Raw genomic sequence first — 19,094 nt, forward strand, 5'->3', positions numbered from 1 at the left:
GCTCAAGCATTTTAGCATATTGGAATTTATCCTAGGAACATACATGCATGTGAAGAGAAATAGATTCAGAAACTTTAGAATTATAATATTTCCAATAGTGAATGTTTGGAAGACACCTAAGAATTTATTGTTTAAAAATGCTATAGCATATTAAATAATATTTAAAAATAAGGTAAATTATTTATACTGACATAGGGAGATGTCCAAGATTCTTTGGGCTAGAAAAAAAAGCAAGGTATGAAGCAGTAGTTTAATTTTTTAAAAATTTACTAAACTTCATTACCAAATAAGGCATGCCAATGATGGATAACTACTTAGAAATTAAAAGTAGAACCTCCCAAGACCAAAAAGTTCTGAATTCATTGATTTTATTGTTTTATTATCTTATTTTCACTTCTTTAATTTATATTTGTTATTATAATGTCAGTGCACACCAGCACAGAAAAATTGGAAAATGTAAGAAAAGAAAAATGAGACCATAAATAATACCTGCAGCATCAAGCAATCTAGTAATTCTAAGCCCCTTGACGAATATCTATTTAAATCCCTTCTGTTCATATAAGTGTTGATTTCAATCAAAACATGGAGTACCCATGCCTTTATTTAATCTGTTTTTGTTTAATAGCAATGAAAATGTTTGGGGAATGACTTCTCTTTCTTAAAAATAGCTTTTTACAATTTAAGCATCTCAAAATAAAATATAAATTGGCTGAAAATAAATTTAAAACAATACCAAATAAATCTGTATAAGACAGATTTAAATGATTAAAGATAATCTAAAGTTTGAAAACTACTTCAGACATACAAAAATTATCAATATGTGAAAATTCAGAGGCTCAAATACACCTGAAACTAAAATTTTTGGTTATACATTAGGTACTTTTTAGTCATTAAGGTACTAAATGTTGACTAAACTTATATGCTCCACCCCTACAAATAATACAAATCCTTAAAGTCAACCCTGTGTTCAGAGTCTTCCAGTCATCCCTGATTTTATCAAAATCCACATGTAAATTATTTAAATGAAATGTATGACCACGCTGCATGGAGCTTTTTATGTCAGGACTCTGAAAGAATAGATTAACAGTATTCTTTTTAAAGCCTGATGAGAATCTTTTATCATAACAAAGCAAAATTTATTTAACTATCCTTTTACTGATGGACTTGGTAGTTCAACTAAATTTTTTTCCTCTTTTTTTCATGGAAAAGCATTTTATTTTATATATTGCAGTGTGTACATGTCAATCCCAAACTGATCAATTAAATTTTTTAGACATATTTATGTGTGTACCTGTGTGTGTGTATCCTTATACACACTTACATAAATGTACTTGTGCAGTTAACTGGTAAAATTTATTCTTACAAGTTAAATTTCTAAGAGAAAATAACTTGAATAGAGACTTTGGGTCAGAGTCTAGGTTTTTGATTCCTTGAAACCATATTACCAAGGAATGTTGTAACACCTGGATAGGTGAAATCAATGTAAAAAAAAAAAGTACAAATACCTCATCATTGAGTGGACTACCCAATCCTGTCTTGAAGTACAACACTTCAAAACCTAGTGATTTTAAATTGTTTCATTGTACTGGGTCCCCATAGATTTAATGAATCACTGAGGGAAAAACCCCAAAGTGCTATAAAAATGCCATGATTGTATGTTTGATTTAAAAAATATACTTAAAAAAGTTTAGAAATCCATGAAAATTTGATTTGCTATGGATACTGCAAAATGCCATTTTTCAACAGATTGAAGTGTCTTAAGTTTTGCCTATTAATATCAGTTGTGTTTGCATGTAATGTCAATGCCTGTAATTTTGAGTTTGTAATTTTGAGTTATATTACATTACCACTTCTACTTCACGCATTCTTATGTCATGAAATTTGATTCAGTTCAGTTCAGTTCAGTTGCTCAGTCATGTCCAACTCTTTGTGACCCCATGAACCGCAGTCCGCCAGGCCTCCCTGTCCATCACCAACTCCCAGAGTTTACCCAAACCCATGTCCACTGAGTTGGCGATGCCATCCAACCATCCCATCCTCTGTCGTGCCCTTCTCCTCCTGCCTTCAATCTTTCCCAACATCAGGGTCTTTTCAAATGAGTCAACTTTTTGCATCAGGTGGCCAAAATATTGGAGTTTCAGCTTAAACATCAGTCCTTACAATGAACACCCAGGACTGATTTCCTTTAGGACTGATCTTCTTAGAGGATATTCTTAGAAGATCCAGGACTGGTTGGATCTTCTTACAGTCCAAGGGACTCTCAAGAGTCTTCTCCAACACTGCAGTTCAAAAGCATAAATTCTTCTGTGCTCAGCTTTCTTTATAGTCCAACTCTCACATCCATACATGACTATTGGAAAAACCAAAGCCTTGACTAGATGGACCTTTGTGGACAAAGTAATGTCTCTGCTTTTTAATATGCTGTCTAGGTTGGTCATAACTTTCCTTCCAAGGAGTAAGCTTCTTTTAATTTCATGGCTTCAATTACCATCTGCAGTGATTTTGGAGCCCAAAAAAAAAAAAAGTCAGCCTCTGTTTCCACTGTTTCCCCATTTAATTGCCATGAAGTGATGGGACCAGATGCCATGATCTTAGTTTTCTGAATGTTGAGCTTTAAGCCATTTTCACTCTCCTCTTTTACTTTCATCCAGAGGCTCTTTAGTTCTTCACTTTCTACCATAAGGGTGGTGTCATTGGCATATCTGAGGTTATTGATATTTCTCCCAGTGATCTTGAGTCCAGCTTGTGCTTCATCTAGCCCAGCATTTCTTATGATGTACTCTGCATAGAAGTTAAATTAGCAGGCTGACAATATACAGCCTTGATGTACTCCTTCTCCTATTTGGAACCAGTCTGTTGTCCCATGTCCAGTTCTAACTGTTGCTTCCTGACCTGCATACAGGTTTCTCAAGAGGCAGGTCAGGTGGTCTGGTATTCCCATCCCTTTCAGAATTTTCCACAGTTTATTGTGATCCACACAGTCAAAGGCTTTGGCATAGTCAATAAAGCAGAAATAGATGTTTTTCTGGAACTCTCTTGCTTTTTCGATTATCCAGTGGATGTTGGCAATTTGATCTCTGGTTCCTCTGCCTTTTTTAAAACCAGCTTGAACATCTGGAAGTTCACGGTTCGCGTATTGCTGAAGCCTGGCTTGGAGAATTTTGAGCATTACTTTACTAGCGTGTGAGATGAGTGCAATTGTGTGGTAGTTTGAGCATTTGGCATTGCCTTTCTTTGGGATTGGGATGAAAACTGACCTTTTCCAGTCCTGTGTCCACTGTTGAGGTTTCCAAATTTGCTGACATATTGAGTGTAGCACTTTCACAGCATCATCTTTTAGGATTTGAAATAGCTCAACTGGAATTCCATCACCTCCACTAGCTTTGTTCGTAGTGATACTTCCTAAGGCCCACTTGACTTCACATTCCAGGATGTCTGGCTCTAGGTGAGTGATCACACCATCGTAATTGTCTGGGTCGTGAAGATCTTTTTTTGTATAGTTCTTCTGTGTATGCTTGCCACCTCTTCTTAATATCTTTAGCTTCTCTTAGGTCCATATCATTTCTGTCGTTTACTGAGCCCATCTTTGCATGAAATGTTCCCTTGGTATCTCTGATTTTCTTGCAGAGATCTCTACAGGGCTCTTAAGTGGGGCTCCGCTGCTGGCTCAGACGATAACAAGTCAGCCTGCAGTGCAGGAGACGCGTGTTTGATTCCTGGATCAGGAAGATCCCCTGGAGGAGGAAACAGCAACCCACTGCAGTATTCTTGCCTGGAAAACCCCATGGATGGAAGAGCCTGGCGGGGATTCATTGGGTCGCAGTGATTCATTGGGTCAGACACAACTGAGCGACTGCACTTTCACTTTGCCTGTTAATATCAGTTGTGTTTGTCTGCAGTGTCGATCATAGTCTTGTCTGTAATTTTGAGTTATGTTGGGTGACGAATTCTATTTCACTCATTCTTATGTCATGAAATCTAATTATAGGGCAAGAAGGCAATGATGAAGTTCAGGAACTCCATGGACAATTCACAGGAAATGAATCGATACCAATTTCCAAGCATTAACCGTTATATTATGCCTATTCCTCCTCCACTTCCTCCCACCAGTGGAAAAATCACAAAAGAAAATAGACCTGAAACATGGAGAAGGAGAAGATTTCGCCCAACCACTGCTCCAAATGGCTTAGAACCTGCTTTTACCAAGGTGATTATGGAATCAACTTTTCTTTCATTAATTTAGCACCAATTAACATTGCACTATTAGATTTCTAGATGTGCAGTAAGAGATTGTAGGGAAATTGAATGCCAAATGACTTTCATACAAAATATAATAATTTTGTAAATATAGTAATTGTAAGCTTGAAGGAATCCAAAACCAAATATTTGAGTAATCCAGTTGAATAATTTAGCATAATTGAAAAAAAATTAAGTAAATCTTATACTCAAATTTAGTTTGTACTATACCCATTTCCAAATCATTTATGTCCTTCAATTTGCCATTCAATCATGTCAGCAAGTATTTTAACATTTAATTTGTGAATATTAGTAACATATTGAAAACCACAGTGTTCCATATAAAATAATTATTAAAACTCACTTTTAATAATTTTTGGTGAATTACTGTATAATATTTATAAATATTTCCCTTTCCATGTTCTAAAACTATTTTGTTTTGTTGTAATCATTCTTCAAAATACTGATAAAGAATGTTGTTCTAAGGTCATTTACACTTTTACAGATACAGGCTAGTATCAAGGTCAAAAATCTCCTACTTTGTAGTGTAAATACACAACCAATAATCTATTATATGCAATTTCTGTGGTTATTGGCAACTGGCTGGGTCAACATTTCACTGCTGGAGAATCAGGGAGTGAAGTTCCAACACTGCACATTGATAGCATGCTAGCTCTTCAAAACCAGCCTAGTTCAAGTGCTTTATTTACCCCATCCACATCTCTCTCCTAGCAGCTATCCTCACCAATAACCTTCTCTAAAAATTGTGGCTATCTTCCTCTTGCATGCTTAGATTTCCTTCTTTCAATCCGCCTCTCACCAATTCTCTTTCTTTGTTACGGTCTCTGACTGAGTGTTGTATCCTTCATCCTTGAGGTTCCCTCCCCTTCCTCCCCCAGCCCTGTTCCTTGAGCTTATTTTTCCCATTACATGACACTTTGCACTGTCTGTCATTCTTCTCTCCTATTTGGATGTTTATTCTTTCCTCTAATATCCATCTGTCTCTCGATATACCCAGGCCTTATATAGAGTAACTAAATCCTTTCCTCATATTCTGTAGCCTGAGACTTCTGTTATCTCCTTTCCTACTGCAGAGTTCTCTGAAGTCTAGTTTACTGTAGCTTTCTTCTAACAAGCAACCCCAGGTGTCTCAGATTACAGCAGCAACTTCTTTTTATCATCACTGTCTGTTGGTGTTCAGTGGCAATTCTGAGACCCAGACTGGATGAATCATCCCTGCCTGGGGTGTGTTTGCCTCGTGGACAACAGAGTCATGGAATGCTTTGTAGGTTCCATTCAGGAGTGATACTTGTCACTTACACTTGAATTCCATTATTAAAGCCTGACATAGAGTGGCGGTATCATCCTCTTATAAAGAGTGGGCAGTGAGTATTTGGGGCCATGATATGAGAAGGTACTAATCCACAAATTTACTATGTATTCTTTGAATGCTGGCATTTGTCTCCACCAGGCCAACAAACATGCTCTCTTAAAGACTGTGGCTCCATTTGCAAGAACGGTAATTTCCTCATCGTCCTCGTTTGGTGGCAAATTTGATTTTCTAGTGTTAAAAATATATTACTGGGATGAACTCTACCCAGGCCTACTTTTTAAAGAAATGTTTAAATATCATATAAACCATAAGAATATGTAAAATCTATATGTTCAGGTTAAACAACAATTAAAAACCTATGTATATACCATTACTTCTCAACAAAGTAGCAGACTTTTGTCATATGACAAGCCCCCTATTTCCTGCCTTCCCCAACTCCTTCTCAGAGCAACCAATATACTGACAAGTGTATTAATTGAGTCCCTGCTTTTGTTTGGAGTTCTATTATTTATATGCATAAAACTTCAGAAAAAAGCTCAAACTTAGCATTGTAATGAAAGGCTAATATTTCCAGGAGAAAATAAGCTGAATAGAGCTTTGGGTCACCATCTAGGTTTGGTTCCTTACAGTTTTAAGAGCTCCTGGTAGGGAAGTAAGAGAGTTCAGGTCATGAGTGTTCCTAAAAAATCAGTTCGGTTCAGTTGCTCGGTTGTGTCCAACTCTTTGCAACCCCATGGACTTCAGCATGCCAGGTTTCCCTGTCCATCACCAACTCCCAGAGCTTGCTCAAAACTCATGTCCATGGACTCAGTGATGCCATCCAACCATCTCATCCTTTGTCATCCCCTTCTCCTCCTGCCTTCAATCTTTCCCAGCATCAGGGTCTTTTCCAATGAGTCAGTTCTTTGCATCAGGTGGCCAAAGTATTAGAGCTTCAGCATCAGTCCTTCCAATGAATATTCAGGACTGATTTCCTGTAGCATTGACTGGTTTGAGCTCCTTGCAGTTCAAGGGACTCTCAAGAGTCTTCTCCAACACTGCAGTTCAAAAGCATCAATTCTTCGGTGCTCAGCTTTCTTTACAGTCCAACTCTCACATCCATACATGACTACTGGAAAAGCCATAGCATTGACTATTATGGACTTTTGTCAACAAAGTAATCCCTCTGTTTTTTTAATATGCTGTCTAGGTTTGTAATAGCTTTTCTCCCAAGGAGTAAGTGTCTTTTAATTTTCTTAGAAAAATGAGGCTCACCAGAGTCAGGGCATCTAGTGAAGTCCTCATGTGAGCCTGATGCTGGATGTCTAGCAGGAATATACTCAGGCAAATGGGCTTCTGTAGCTGTGTGCAGAGGAGAGAGCAGCAACTTCTCCATCCTGTGGTCATGACCAGTGAAGCATAGATAAACATGTGAGCCAGCTTCCCCTGGGCATTCTACTTCAGGTTAGGAACATAGCGGGTGTCAGCAGGCATCCTGGCTCTGACAGACCTTGGTATGTCTGGCTGTTGAGTTCACAAGGCTTCAGTCTGACTTGGTCTTTTTTTTTAACTCTGTTCTCTCTTTTTGGAAATCTTATTTTGAGAATGTTGGTACTACTAGACTGATGCTCTAATATTCTTAGCTTTTCTCTCATATTTTCTACTTCTTTACCTCTTTGTTCTACTTGCTGGGAGATTTCTTCAATTTTTTCTTCCACACATTCTATTGACATTTTTCTTTTTTAAAGTTTTATTGAAGTATAGTTGATTTAGAATGTTCTGTTAAATTTCTACTGTACAGCAGAGTGACTCAGTTATATATTCTTTTTCATATCCTTTTCCATTATGATTTTTCACAGGATATTGCATCTAGTTCCCTGTGCTATATCCTGGACTTCCCAGATGGTTCAGTGGTTAAAAAAAAAAAAAAAAAAAAAAAAACCCACCTGCCAATACAGGAGACGCAGGAGATGTGGGTTCAATCTCTGGGTCAGAAAGATCCTCTGGAGAAGGAAATAGCAGCCCATTCCAGTATTCTTGCCAGGATAATTCCATGGACAGAGGAGCTTGGCAGCCTATAGTCCATAGGGTTGCAAAGAATTGGACAGGACTGAGCACACATGCACGCTATACATTAGGACCTTGTTGTTTATCAGTCCTATATATAATAGTTTGCATCTGCTAATCCCAGACTCTCAGTCCTTCCTTCCCCGACCCCCTTTCCCTTGGCAACCACAATTCATTCTCTATATCTGTGGGTTATTGACATTTGTCTTTTCCTGCCATATTTTAAATCCTAGAACTCCTTTTGTTCACTGAATGTTACTCTTAAAAAGCGTCTTGTTCTGTAAGATTTTGATCCTTTGGTACTTGTGGAGATTTGCTTTGTGGGCTAAGATAGGCTCAACTTTTGTAAAGAATGTGATTCTCTAATTGTTGGGAGCAGAATTCTTCCAATAGGTAAGAAATGTCCAATTATGTTACTCATAATTTTACATCCTTACTATTCCTTTTATCCACGTGGTCTCTTAGTTTTTGAGTTCTAGTGAGAATTAATTCTTTGTAGTTGTGGATTTGTCCGTTTCTTCTTGTAATTAATTGAGTTCTGTTTTGTAAATATTGAGAATACTTGGTTATATGCCCTCAGATTTAGGATACTTTATCTCACTGGTGAAAATATTCTTTATTATTAAAAAAAGATCCTCTTTATTATTACTTTTGGCCTCAAAATCTATTTTGTCTAATAGTACTTCTTATTTTCTTTAGATTATATATTGTTGTTGTTCGGTTGCTAAGTTGTGCTTGCCTCTTTGAGACCCCCTGAACTGCAACACACAGGGCTTCTCTGTCCTTCACTATCTCCTGGAGTCTGCTCAAACTCATGTCCATTGTGTCAATGATGCCATCCAACCATCTCATCCTCTGTTGCCTGCTTCTCCTCCTGCACTCAATCTTTCCCAGCATCAGGATCTTTTCCAATGAGTCAGTTCCTTGTATCAGGTGGCCAAAGTATTGGAGCTTCAGCTTTAGCATCAGTCTTACCAATGAATATTCAGGACTGATTTCCTTTAGGATTGACTGGTTGGATCTCCTTGTAAAGTTCAAAGGACTCTCAAGAGTCTTCTCAAGCATCACAGTTCAAAAGCATCGATTCTTTAGTACTCAGCCTTCTTTATGGTCCAACTCTCAGATCTGCACATGACTACTGGAAAAACCATAGCTGTGACTAGGCAGATCTTTGTCGGCAAAGTTATGTCTCTGCTCTTTAATATGCAGTCTGGATTTGTCATAGCTTTGCTTCCAAGGAGCAAACATCTTTTAATTTCATGGCTGCAGTCACTGTCTGCAGTGATTTTGGAGTCCAAGAAAATAAAATCTGTCACTGTTTCAACTTTTTTTCCCATCTATGAAAACCACAATCACAGAAAGATTATTTTTATATATATGAATATATGTATTTATATTCCTTTTACTTTCACTCTTCAATGTCTTTAAAGCTTTAAACTTTAAATATGTTTATGTGTAGCATATGTGTGCTTTCTGTTTATTTCAACTGAGAATCTGTCCGTTTAATTAGTGAGTTTAATTACTGATTTATTTTATTTTGTGGTATGTTTAGACTTATTTCTACCATCTTAGTTTGTATTTTCTACTTACCATGATTTTTCTTTGATAGTAGTATCTTATGCTATTACTGCTTCTTCCTTGAAGCTTCTTCCTCTTGCCTCATGGCACTCTACTTTCATGGTTCTTTACTCTCTCCTTTTACCTACTGTCTTGCTCCTCTGTGTCTCTTTCATTTTCACCCCTAAACCAGGCCATCACCATAGGCTTAGACCTTGACACTTGTCTTTCTATTCAAAATGTGATCATCTTCTCACACGGCTTCAGTAGTTTTCTAGATGTCTCTTGGATTTGTCACTAGCTACTGGGTCCTGGGTTTAAGAATAAAATTGGCACAGTGGGGTAAATCGTGTACTTTCATTTAAATATTTGGATTTATTTTATATTTGATCAAGAGAAGACTCATTTAAGGAAAGGTGGCTCTCATGATTAATTTGCACATTAAATTCATACTTTTATCACTACCATCCCCCAAAAAATGCTCTTAAAAGAAAGAAGTAAAAGAAAGAGCCAAAGAAATATGGCTTGCTGGTGGCCCATCACCGGTTCCTCTGTGCATGTGTAGAACAGGATCCCTGGCTTCTTTGGTCTGTGTCTCTAGGCCATGATCCAGGAAGCCAAATGACATGGTGTAAATTTCACAGCCCAGCACATTGCTTCTGTACCCTGTTGCTTTATAATGTGAAGATATAATACCTGCAGAGCTTATAATGCTTTTATGGGATCTCTGCAACTAGTTAGATTTTACTCTGAGTTTTACCTCACCAATCTGCAGATTTTTGTGTTTCCACTCAGGACTGCTTATCACCTATTCCACACAGGCACCTACTGAAAATGTGGATGTCCTATATAGTGTTTATAGATGTGAAAGTAGAGGCTTTTGATCAAATAAGAACCTGCATGCGTGCTAAGTTGCTTCAGTTGTGTCTGACTCTTTGCAACCCTGTGGACTACCAGACTCCTCTATCCATGGGATTCTCAAGGCAATAATAGTGGAGTGGGTTGCCATTTCCTACACCAGGAGATCTTCCCAACCCGAAGATCGAACCCGCATCTTCTACATTGCAGGCGGGTTCTTTACCACTGAACCACCAGGGAAGCCCAAATAAAAACCTACTTAAACATTATGTTTATCAATTTAAAAAATGAAACATAGTTTGCTTTAATTTCTTATATATTTTATAAAAGAGAGGTCAAAGAGTTTCTCCAGGCATGAACTAGTCTGGGGCTTTCTCCTATTTGCCTGAGGTCCTCTGTCCACCTTCTAGACTTCAGATAGTTCAGTTCAGTTTCAGTTCAGTCACTCAGTCGTGTCTGACTCTTTGCGACCCCATGAATCACAGCACGCCAGGCCTCCCCATCCATCACCAACTCCCAGAGTTTACTCAAATTCATGCCCATCGAGTCAGTGATGCCATCCAGCCATCTCATCCTCTGTCATCCCCTTCTCCTCCTGCCCCCAATCCCTCCCAGAATCAGAGTCTTTTCCAGTGAGTCAACTCTTCGCATGAGGTGGCCAAAGTATTGGAGTTTCAGCTTCATCATCAGATAAGCCCTATGCAATTACAGATGCCTGAAAGGTGGGTAGGAAGTTAGCAAACAAAATCAGGGAGCAGAGGGTTAAAGGGAGGAATGGGAGGGGAGTGTAAGCAGTCCATCTCAGTAGTAGTAGATTCTACCTAATGGTGTTAAAATGAAACTTTGTAGAATAGCTCCCAACTTTTTTCCCCCCTGCTTAAAAGCTTTCACTAGCTTCCTCTTTCCTAATGAAAGTGACGTAGTCTTCTGCCTGCTTTCAAATGTCCCATTATTATTCACCTATGTTGAGACCTATAGATCAGGACACTTGCCTTTAAGTTTGTCGCTTACAGTTCTCAAGAGGAAGGGACATGCCTGTTTATTTTAGTCAGGCTTCCATCTCGAATATTGTTTGACCACATATCTGGCACTGTGGCTCAGCAAAGTTGATAGATAAAATTAACCATCACACCAGGCCTTGTAGGGTCACCCAGGGAAGCACCAGGACTGTCAGGAGTGAGGGTGGGAGGAAGAGGTGGGAAAGAGCATCTGTTGTGGTTTTTGAGGAAGGATCAGGCAATGGAGGGTAAGCAGGCTTAGGATAGGATGGCATGAATGATTTTGGCAGGCTTCTGTGTTGGGCTGTCCTCAGTTGTCTGGTACCTGGGAAGGGTAGGGGAATATGGGCCCAGTTTGTTAGAGAGTGGGGGAGGGTGGATATGGGCTCTCAGTTGGTTAGTTTGTATATGATATATGTTCTCCTAGGCAAGTCATCTATTATGTCTGGTGGCTTAGTCGCAAAGTTGTGTCCAATTCTCGTGACCCCCATGGACAGTAGCCTGCAATGCTCCTCTGTCCATGGGATGTCCTAGGCAAGAATACCAGAGTGGGTTGCCATTTCCTTCTCTGGGGGATCTCCCTGTCTCAGATATTGAACCAGAGTCTCTTGCGTCTCCTGCATTGGGCAGGCAGATTCTTTACTGACTGAGCCACCAGGGAAGCCCTTATTATGTCTAGGAACTGGTTAGTCTTAGGTGAGGTATATCCCAGGGTCAGCAAGGACCCAGATGTCAAAACATCAGAATAAAGGGACATGCTTAGTGTACTAGCATTTAAGGGCTTCTGACTTTGGCCCTTTTCCAGCTTTCTCTCTGCTCCTAGTCAAGCCAAGCTGAACTATTTTCTATACCCTCGACTGGTTGGTCTACTACTTCCCCATCTCAGGTATATACTTTTTAAAAATTAGTTTATGCCACATATTCTATGAATTGCCAGAGAATGCATAACAGATAAGAAGAATGTGTTTCTACACCTATCTTTCCCTGATCTTCTCAAAGACTTCATGCTCTATACCGTATTTCTGTACACAGGAATAGGATTCCATCTCTTCTTCCCTTCAAAAGGACTTTGTTACTTTTCCTATGTTCTTTAATATTTTCTGCTTAACATAAATATTCATGTACCTTTATTCTTACTTCTACTCCCAGATTATGAAGCTTGTTGAGGGCAGGTGTTTGATTTTATTTACATATAGTCACATGTTTCTTAGTAGTGTGTTCATAAATGGGTATTGCTTTATTATCCATGCAAAAAGTAAGCTTTAGTTATACTTTTTAGCTTAGGTAAATGTTGTAGATGACAATTATGCCTTTCAAGTATAGATCCCTTTTCTCCAATAACAGATAAAGCCTAAAAAATATTAGCTTTGTGGGGAAATTGCACATTTCTTTTGTTTGACTTAATTTAAGTAATATTTTTAAAATTTAAAATACTTTAAAAATTTCTTCTAGCCAGTGCATTACCTTGGTATTTTTACTGTTAGTTTTTCTCATCAATAGACTCAGATTTGAGAATGAAAAAGGAAAAACATCAGCATGATTTTAATATATGGTAATTCAACATATTTCATGGTAGGCTTGATTTATTTTAGGCAACGTTTTCCTTTAAACAATGCTTTTGCTTAAAATTAGCATTGCAGTTTGGTAACTATATAACTAAAAAGAACTTAAAAACAGTATTAAAAAAGTCAATTCAACAATCAAAATATCTTTGCAGCTGGTGTTGTGGAACAAAACCCTAGAAGAAAGGAAGAATCAAAAAAAAAAAAGAAAGGAAGAATCAGAAATGATTCTAGGAGTCAGGGCAGACCACTACTAAGAGGGTCCGATTTGGGGCCTTCTCACCAAAAGCAAAATCCAGCTGGATAATTTCTGGTCTTAACAGATTTAATGAGTTCATTCTATTGAGGGAGATGAGGAAGTAAAGGATCCAGTGTCAGTTCAGCATCCTCAAAATCTGGAGCTCAGATTCCTCCAGAAGTCCAGAAAGACCAAGGCGTTTGGAGGTCGGTCAGGAATTTGCATGAGATATAGGTCATACAGTAGTAAGAAAAACAGGCAGGGATAAAGTGCAAGGAAGATGCATAGTAAAAGCAAGGGAGGGAGAAGGAAAGAACAAGTTAAAAGCAGTGAGAAAGAGAAGAGAAAGGGCAGAACTAAATGAGGAGAGTGAAGACAGGTTTCCATCACAACCAGAGGCTTCCTGAAACATTAGGGTATGAACACTGCAGCACTTTTCCTCTGGCTCAAGTCAGAATTTCCTCTCCTAAAGACTTTAATAGGGCTTCCCTGGTGTCTCAGTGGTAAATAACTTGCCTGCCAGTGCAGGAGACATGGGTTCAATCCCTGGGTCAGGAAGATCCCCTGGAGAAAGAAATGGCAATCCACTCCAGTATTCTTGCCTGGGACATCCCGTGGACAGAGGAGCCTAGCAGGCTGCAGTCCATGGGGTTGCAGAGTTGGGCTTGACTTAGTGACTGCACAGCAAGACCTGAATCAAGAGTCAACATGAAGTCTCTGCCGCTCTTTATGGCCAGGCTTTTTATCAATATCAAGGCTTAATCAACAAAGGTGGTGTCTTGTTTAACAGGACACCATGAATCACTTTTCATGCTTTAGTACCTATTGAATTCCTGTAAATGTAGAAAGCTGCTGATTTTGAATGGGATCAGCCTGCTTTTGTCTCAGCAAAGGTCAAAATGTGGGATCTCTAATTGTTCCATGGCTGTGTCCAGTCAGATCAATGTTTATTAGGCTTTGACTAGGTGTCAGTGGGCTTCCCTAGTAGTTTAGCTGGTAAAGAATCTGCCTGCAGGAGACCCTGGTTTGGCTCCCGGGTAGGGAAGATCCCCTGGAGAAGGGATCGGCTACCCACTCCAGCATTCTTGGGCTTCCCTGGTGGGTCAGATGGTAAAGAATCCACCTGCAATGTGGGAGACCTGGGTTCGATCCCTGGGTTGGGCAGATGCCCTGGGGGAGGGCATGGCGACCCCTCTAGTATACTTTCCTGGAGCATCCCCTTGGATAGAAGAGCCTGGTGGGCTACAGTCCGTGGGGTCGCAAAGAGTCGGACATGACTGGGTGACTAGGCACAAATTAGCCGTCAGCACTGACAAGACATAGGGGTGGGGCATAAAGATCGGTAAGATACTGTCCTTATCTACTGAGAGAGAGGAATACAAGGAAACAGGTCAATGCCGTGTGGCTCCTACAGTTATATAGGCCTTGAGATTAAAAGCATGTTGGTCATGTGTGGACCATTACAATTAGGTCAGTTGCTGTACCTTTAGGTGTAACACAAGAAATTGCAATAGTTGAAAGATAATAGGAGTTAGAGACTATAAGACGTTTTTTTACTGTCTGAGGAATGTTGGACTTTATCCCATGGATATTGGGGATCATTGGAAGACTTTTAGCAGGAGAGTCACATGATCTATTTAGTGACAGTAGATCACTCTGATATCTAGGAGGAGGGAGAATTTGAAGGAAAATATGATGGAAGTGTGGGGGCCAGTTGGTAAGGTAATCATATATCCAGATTTCCTGGAACAGCTCAAATTTATGCTCTTTTTTTCTAGCATTTTAACTGAAAGTTAATTACACTGGTCCAGGTATGATATGATGTTCAGAATTCATCAGGGCTTGTCTTATAGATGGAAAGGAGGGACTGCCCAACACATCAACAAGAACAGGAACTTTGACACTTATTCAGTCTCTAAAATCCACCTATTATGTAGACCTGCGCAGAGATAAAGAGATGCCAGTGAAAATTTAATATATCCACTGAGTGCTAAGTATTACAAATATATAGTAGCTGACTGGTTCACTACTCAATAGGCTTGCTATTTGTCAGTTCAGATTATACTTGCTTGAGAAATCTGAAAAGAAATGAGAAGGAAAGTCATAAGCAACTGGTCAAGGAAGTAAGAGAGATAATCCTTAGTTGTACAGAGGCTTGAGACTTGCTCCTGTTCTTGAAATGCAACTGAATTTTCATGGAAGGTTATGATATTTGCTTGAGGACAGCAGAAATGGCCATGAAACCTTGTTAAAGTTTCATCAGTCTGGGTTCATTATAACCTTGGAAGATTGTAAGTTTAGAGGCAGTTTAGTCAACTGCAAGAAACAATCGTTCATTTCTTAGTGGATGTATTTAATCATGAGCTGTCACTTGGGCCTCCTATTAGAACCCAGAAGGTGTTACTTGGTGGCAATGATTGGGGAATATTTTAAAAAGGAATGAAGCAACCAGACCCAAGAGAAAAGAGATGTTGCTATCAGAAATGCACTTTAGCAGAAAAAATATGAATATGAGTAAATGAAAAGGGTGAAGAGCTGTTCTTGATTTTATTTTTAAACATTCTTCCATCCAGGATTTCTTTTTGCACTGATGAGGTGGGCCCTTCCTCCACTCTAATCCCACTATTACCTTGTATTTATATAGCGCTTATCTCCCAGAAGCTCTCAGGGCTACCTCTGAATCCATGTCACTTCAGAAAGTATTGCTTAACGAAGTGGGATATTCTTATTTAATCCGCCACATCATTAAATGCTCTAGTGGGAGCTTGGAGCTGGATTTGCCTTAGGCTGGTGATTGTGGGTTGGGCTGCACACGTGCATGTCACAGCTCCATAGTCACTCAGGCAAGAGGAAACATGGGATGACTTTGCAACTAGGAGCGGGGCCTGTTATCATACCTATGTTTTCAACTGTGATGCAGAGTGAAGTTTCTAGTCTGCAGAGAATTATCCAGTTTGCTGACTTACTGTCATGGCTCCTGAAGTCCCTGAAATAGTTCTCTGGATTATCTCTCTATTTGGGAGCTCTGTCCACAGGCAAGACAGTGCGCTCAAATTTTAAATCTCAGACTGTCATTTGCACAATTTCATCAAATTTACCTCCTCTGGTTTTTGCTTCAAAGAAATATAAGTGAATGAAAAAAAAAATAGAATCCTCCAAGGCAGAAGGAAATGGGTTTGGAGATAGAAGTATTTTAGTAGTTCCTTCAGAATTTTTTTTTTTTTTTTGAGCTTTGTCATTCTTAATAAAAGTATGCTTCCAAGGCATCTATAAGTCAATGAAATCAACAGATCACTGCCTGGGATTCACTGAAAGTTGGTCTCTTCACATTTTTCATTTAGCTAAAAATTGACTTTTAGAAAAGTTAGGTAGATTAAAAGTAATGCCTTATATCTGTATAGTTCTACTGCTGCTGCTAAGTCACTTCAGTCGTGTCCGACTCTATGTGACCCCATAGACCTCAGCCCACCAGGCTCCCCCGTCTCTGGGATTCTCCAGGCAAGAACACTGGAGTGGGTTGCCATTTCCTTCTCCAATGAGTTAAAGTGAAAAGTGAAAGAAGCCGCTTAGTCGCGTCCGACTCTTAGCTACCCCAAGGACTGCAGCCTACCAGGCTCCTCCATCCACGGAGTACTGGAGTGGGGTGCTGTATAGTTCGAGCAGCCTCCAATATTCTTACTGGGACCTCTTGAAGTCTTTCAAGGAGCCATTCCATTTCGCTGCCTCTTCTTCCTCTTCCTTTTCTTACTTCCCTTTCCCTGGCTTCCTCTTAGAGGTTAGGCAAACACTGTGCTTATTCATTACTATGAAAAAATACTTCAGAATATAAACCAGGAGGCAAGGTTTTGGATATTTAATCTCACATTTGAGTATATTGTTTATTTTATACATCACTTAAATTGGTCAGTGCCATAGAATATCAGATAGGCTTATGAGGTTGATATTTTTTGGTTGGGTATATTGTTTACTATTTAAAGCTAATATTGATAGTGTTGGTTTTTCATTGAACTGAATGCCTTCTATTAAACTGGATAATCCCAAATATCTGACATATATTGTTCCTGATCCTCAGGGTGACTCCTGGCAGAATCAAATGTATGCCTCTCCCCTCACATAGAGTAAACTCAGGGAAGGATGTCTTGTCAGTGCACAAGCATAAAGATATAACACTCAGTTACAAGAACAATTGCTAAATCAGAGTTAATGTCAATTTGGATTAGAAGAAAACTATGTCACCAATATTTATTTAATTAATTTGATTTAAATTTTTATTTGGGAACCAGCTAAAAGAACCAAGAGTAGTTTTCCTCTTCATGTCATTGATGTTTTTTTTGCATGAAAAAAAGACACATACCTGAGCTAAAAGTTGACAAACTTTGTCCAGATCCCCAGAATTTACATTAAAAATACAAAGCCAAAATGTATATATGTTATAGTTGTTAAAGATATTTATTTTGTAATGGGGTTGACTTTTTGTGCACTGTATATGTTGACATGTTATAAAGGATTTTTTTGCTAGGTACATAAAAATAGCCTTTTGTATTCTTTGTATTACAATGTCATCACACTCTGATTAGAAGGAAATTAGTTAATAAGTCCCCCTTTTTGTTTATTCTAGGATTCAAGAAGGATTCATAAAACACCACTGCGTAGTAATGCAGCTATTACAATGATCTATTTGGGGAAAAATGTGCACCTAGCTTATGATCACCCAGATTTCCGGGATGAAATAAAAGTTTATCAACAGCACTGTGGTGGAGAAAACCTATGTGTCTACACAGGCAAGCTACTTGAAAAAGGTACACATAAAATGTGAATTTTTTAATTGCTTGCAGTTGATGCTATAGATAAGCTATTGTTGATATAATATCAAAATGACTTCAATCACTCTATGAAATTATGCATATCCAGGGACTTATAAACCAGCTGCCTAAAAGTAAATCCAGATTTACTGCTCCATGATTGAAACTGAAGCAGCAATTACTCTTGCAGATTGTGGAAGAAAGAATTTGAAGTGATTTAACCCAGTAACAGATTAATCTTGAGATATAGATATACGATCATTAAAATGTTGCACGAATAACTGTCCCCCAAATTACAAGTTAACTATTTGGCTTGCCATAGTGAATTATATCATACACAATTCTAAGAGAAAAATATTAGATTGGCAATTGTTCTTTAGAAGTATGCTGAGATAAAATCACAAATCCAATAACACTCAGGGTGGACCACACCTAAATAATGCAGTACAAAATTTGGCTAAATGCTTTTATTACATTTTAATTTCCCTTTGATCATAAATCCATGTTTGTTAGCATAAGATAATTTTTATATCCAATATAGGATTTCACATATTGTACCAAAGTGTTTTTTGGTCAATATTTAGTTCTGTGTAACTGCAGTTAAAAGGAAGTGTTGTTATGGGATTGTATTTGTTATTTCCTTGCTTAAGAAACTCCTTAGAAAGTGATAGAGTTTTTACTGATTAAAAGAAATATTTATATTTGGGTAATCTAGATATAGACTTAGAGATTGAAGGGAGGAATTGGGAGCAAGCATGGTGTTGTTACTTTTGACTTTTCTGATTTCCCTCATCAATCAAAAACAGTGACTGTTAACTTAAAAAAGTGCTAGCACTTAAAAAGAACTATACATATTTAGGGATAAAATATTGAAAACTTTCCAACATAAGGAAGGATAAACATTTGAATGTTGGTTTTAACTTAGAGTAAAATATTATATATTATAATTAATTATATACATATCAAATATATAATGAACTATATATATTGTTTTGTAATGAAAAACATTTTTCTTTATAAAAGTGTAAAAAATTTCTTTGAAAAAATAATGCTAGAAATTACTTTTCCCATTTTACGTACTTGCCTGCATTATGATTTACCTTGTTTTATTTTGTCATAGCCTTTGAGAATTTGTTCCTTTTATTGTGTAGATGAGAAAAATGAGAGGCATCAGAGGTACAGACTTCCCCGAGGTCACACTCCCAGCTCTGACCAGGGTTGAGAGCCGATCCCACCCCTCCCCTCCACTAGGTGCAGGACCCTTGTTTAGTATTAAATACTATCTGGCTTCCCTGGTAGCTCAGACAGCAAAGCGTCTGCCTGCAATGTGGGAGACCTGGGTTCAATCCCTGGGTTGGGAAGATCCTCTGGAGAAGGAAATGGCAACCCACTCCAATACTCTTGCCTGGAAAATTCCGTGGATGGAGGAGCCTAGTAGGCTACAGTCCAAGGGAACGCAGTGTC

The 19,094-nt window shown here is 38.5% G+C and overlaps 1 protein-coding gene across 1 annotated transcript in view; it reads left to right on the top strand.

Moving 5' to 3' along the window:
• ERICH3 (glutamate rich 3) overlaps window positions 1-19,094 on the top strand; it is a 117,300-nt gene that overhangs the window by 46,560 nt on the left and 51,646 nt on the right. Inside the window, exons 7-8 of the mRNA XM_061121608.1 lie at window positions 3,989-4,207; window positions 17,447-17,627. Coding sequence (XP_060977591.1) covers window positions 3,989-4,207; window positions 17,447-17,627 — 400 coding nt within the window. The remainder of the gene's footprint in view (window positions 1-3,988; window positions 4,208-17,446; window positions 17,628-19,094) is intronic.

The sequence above is a fragment of the Dama dama genome, chromosome 20 (assembly GCF_033118175.1).
Source record: "Dama dama isolate Ldn47 chromosome 20, ASM3311817v1, whole genome shotgun sequence".
Lineage (NCBI taxonomy): Eukaryota > Metazoa > Chordata > Mammalia > Artiodactyla > Cervidae > Dama > Dama dama.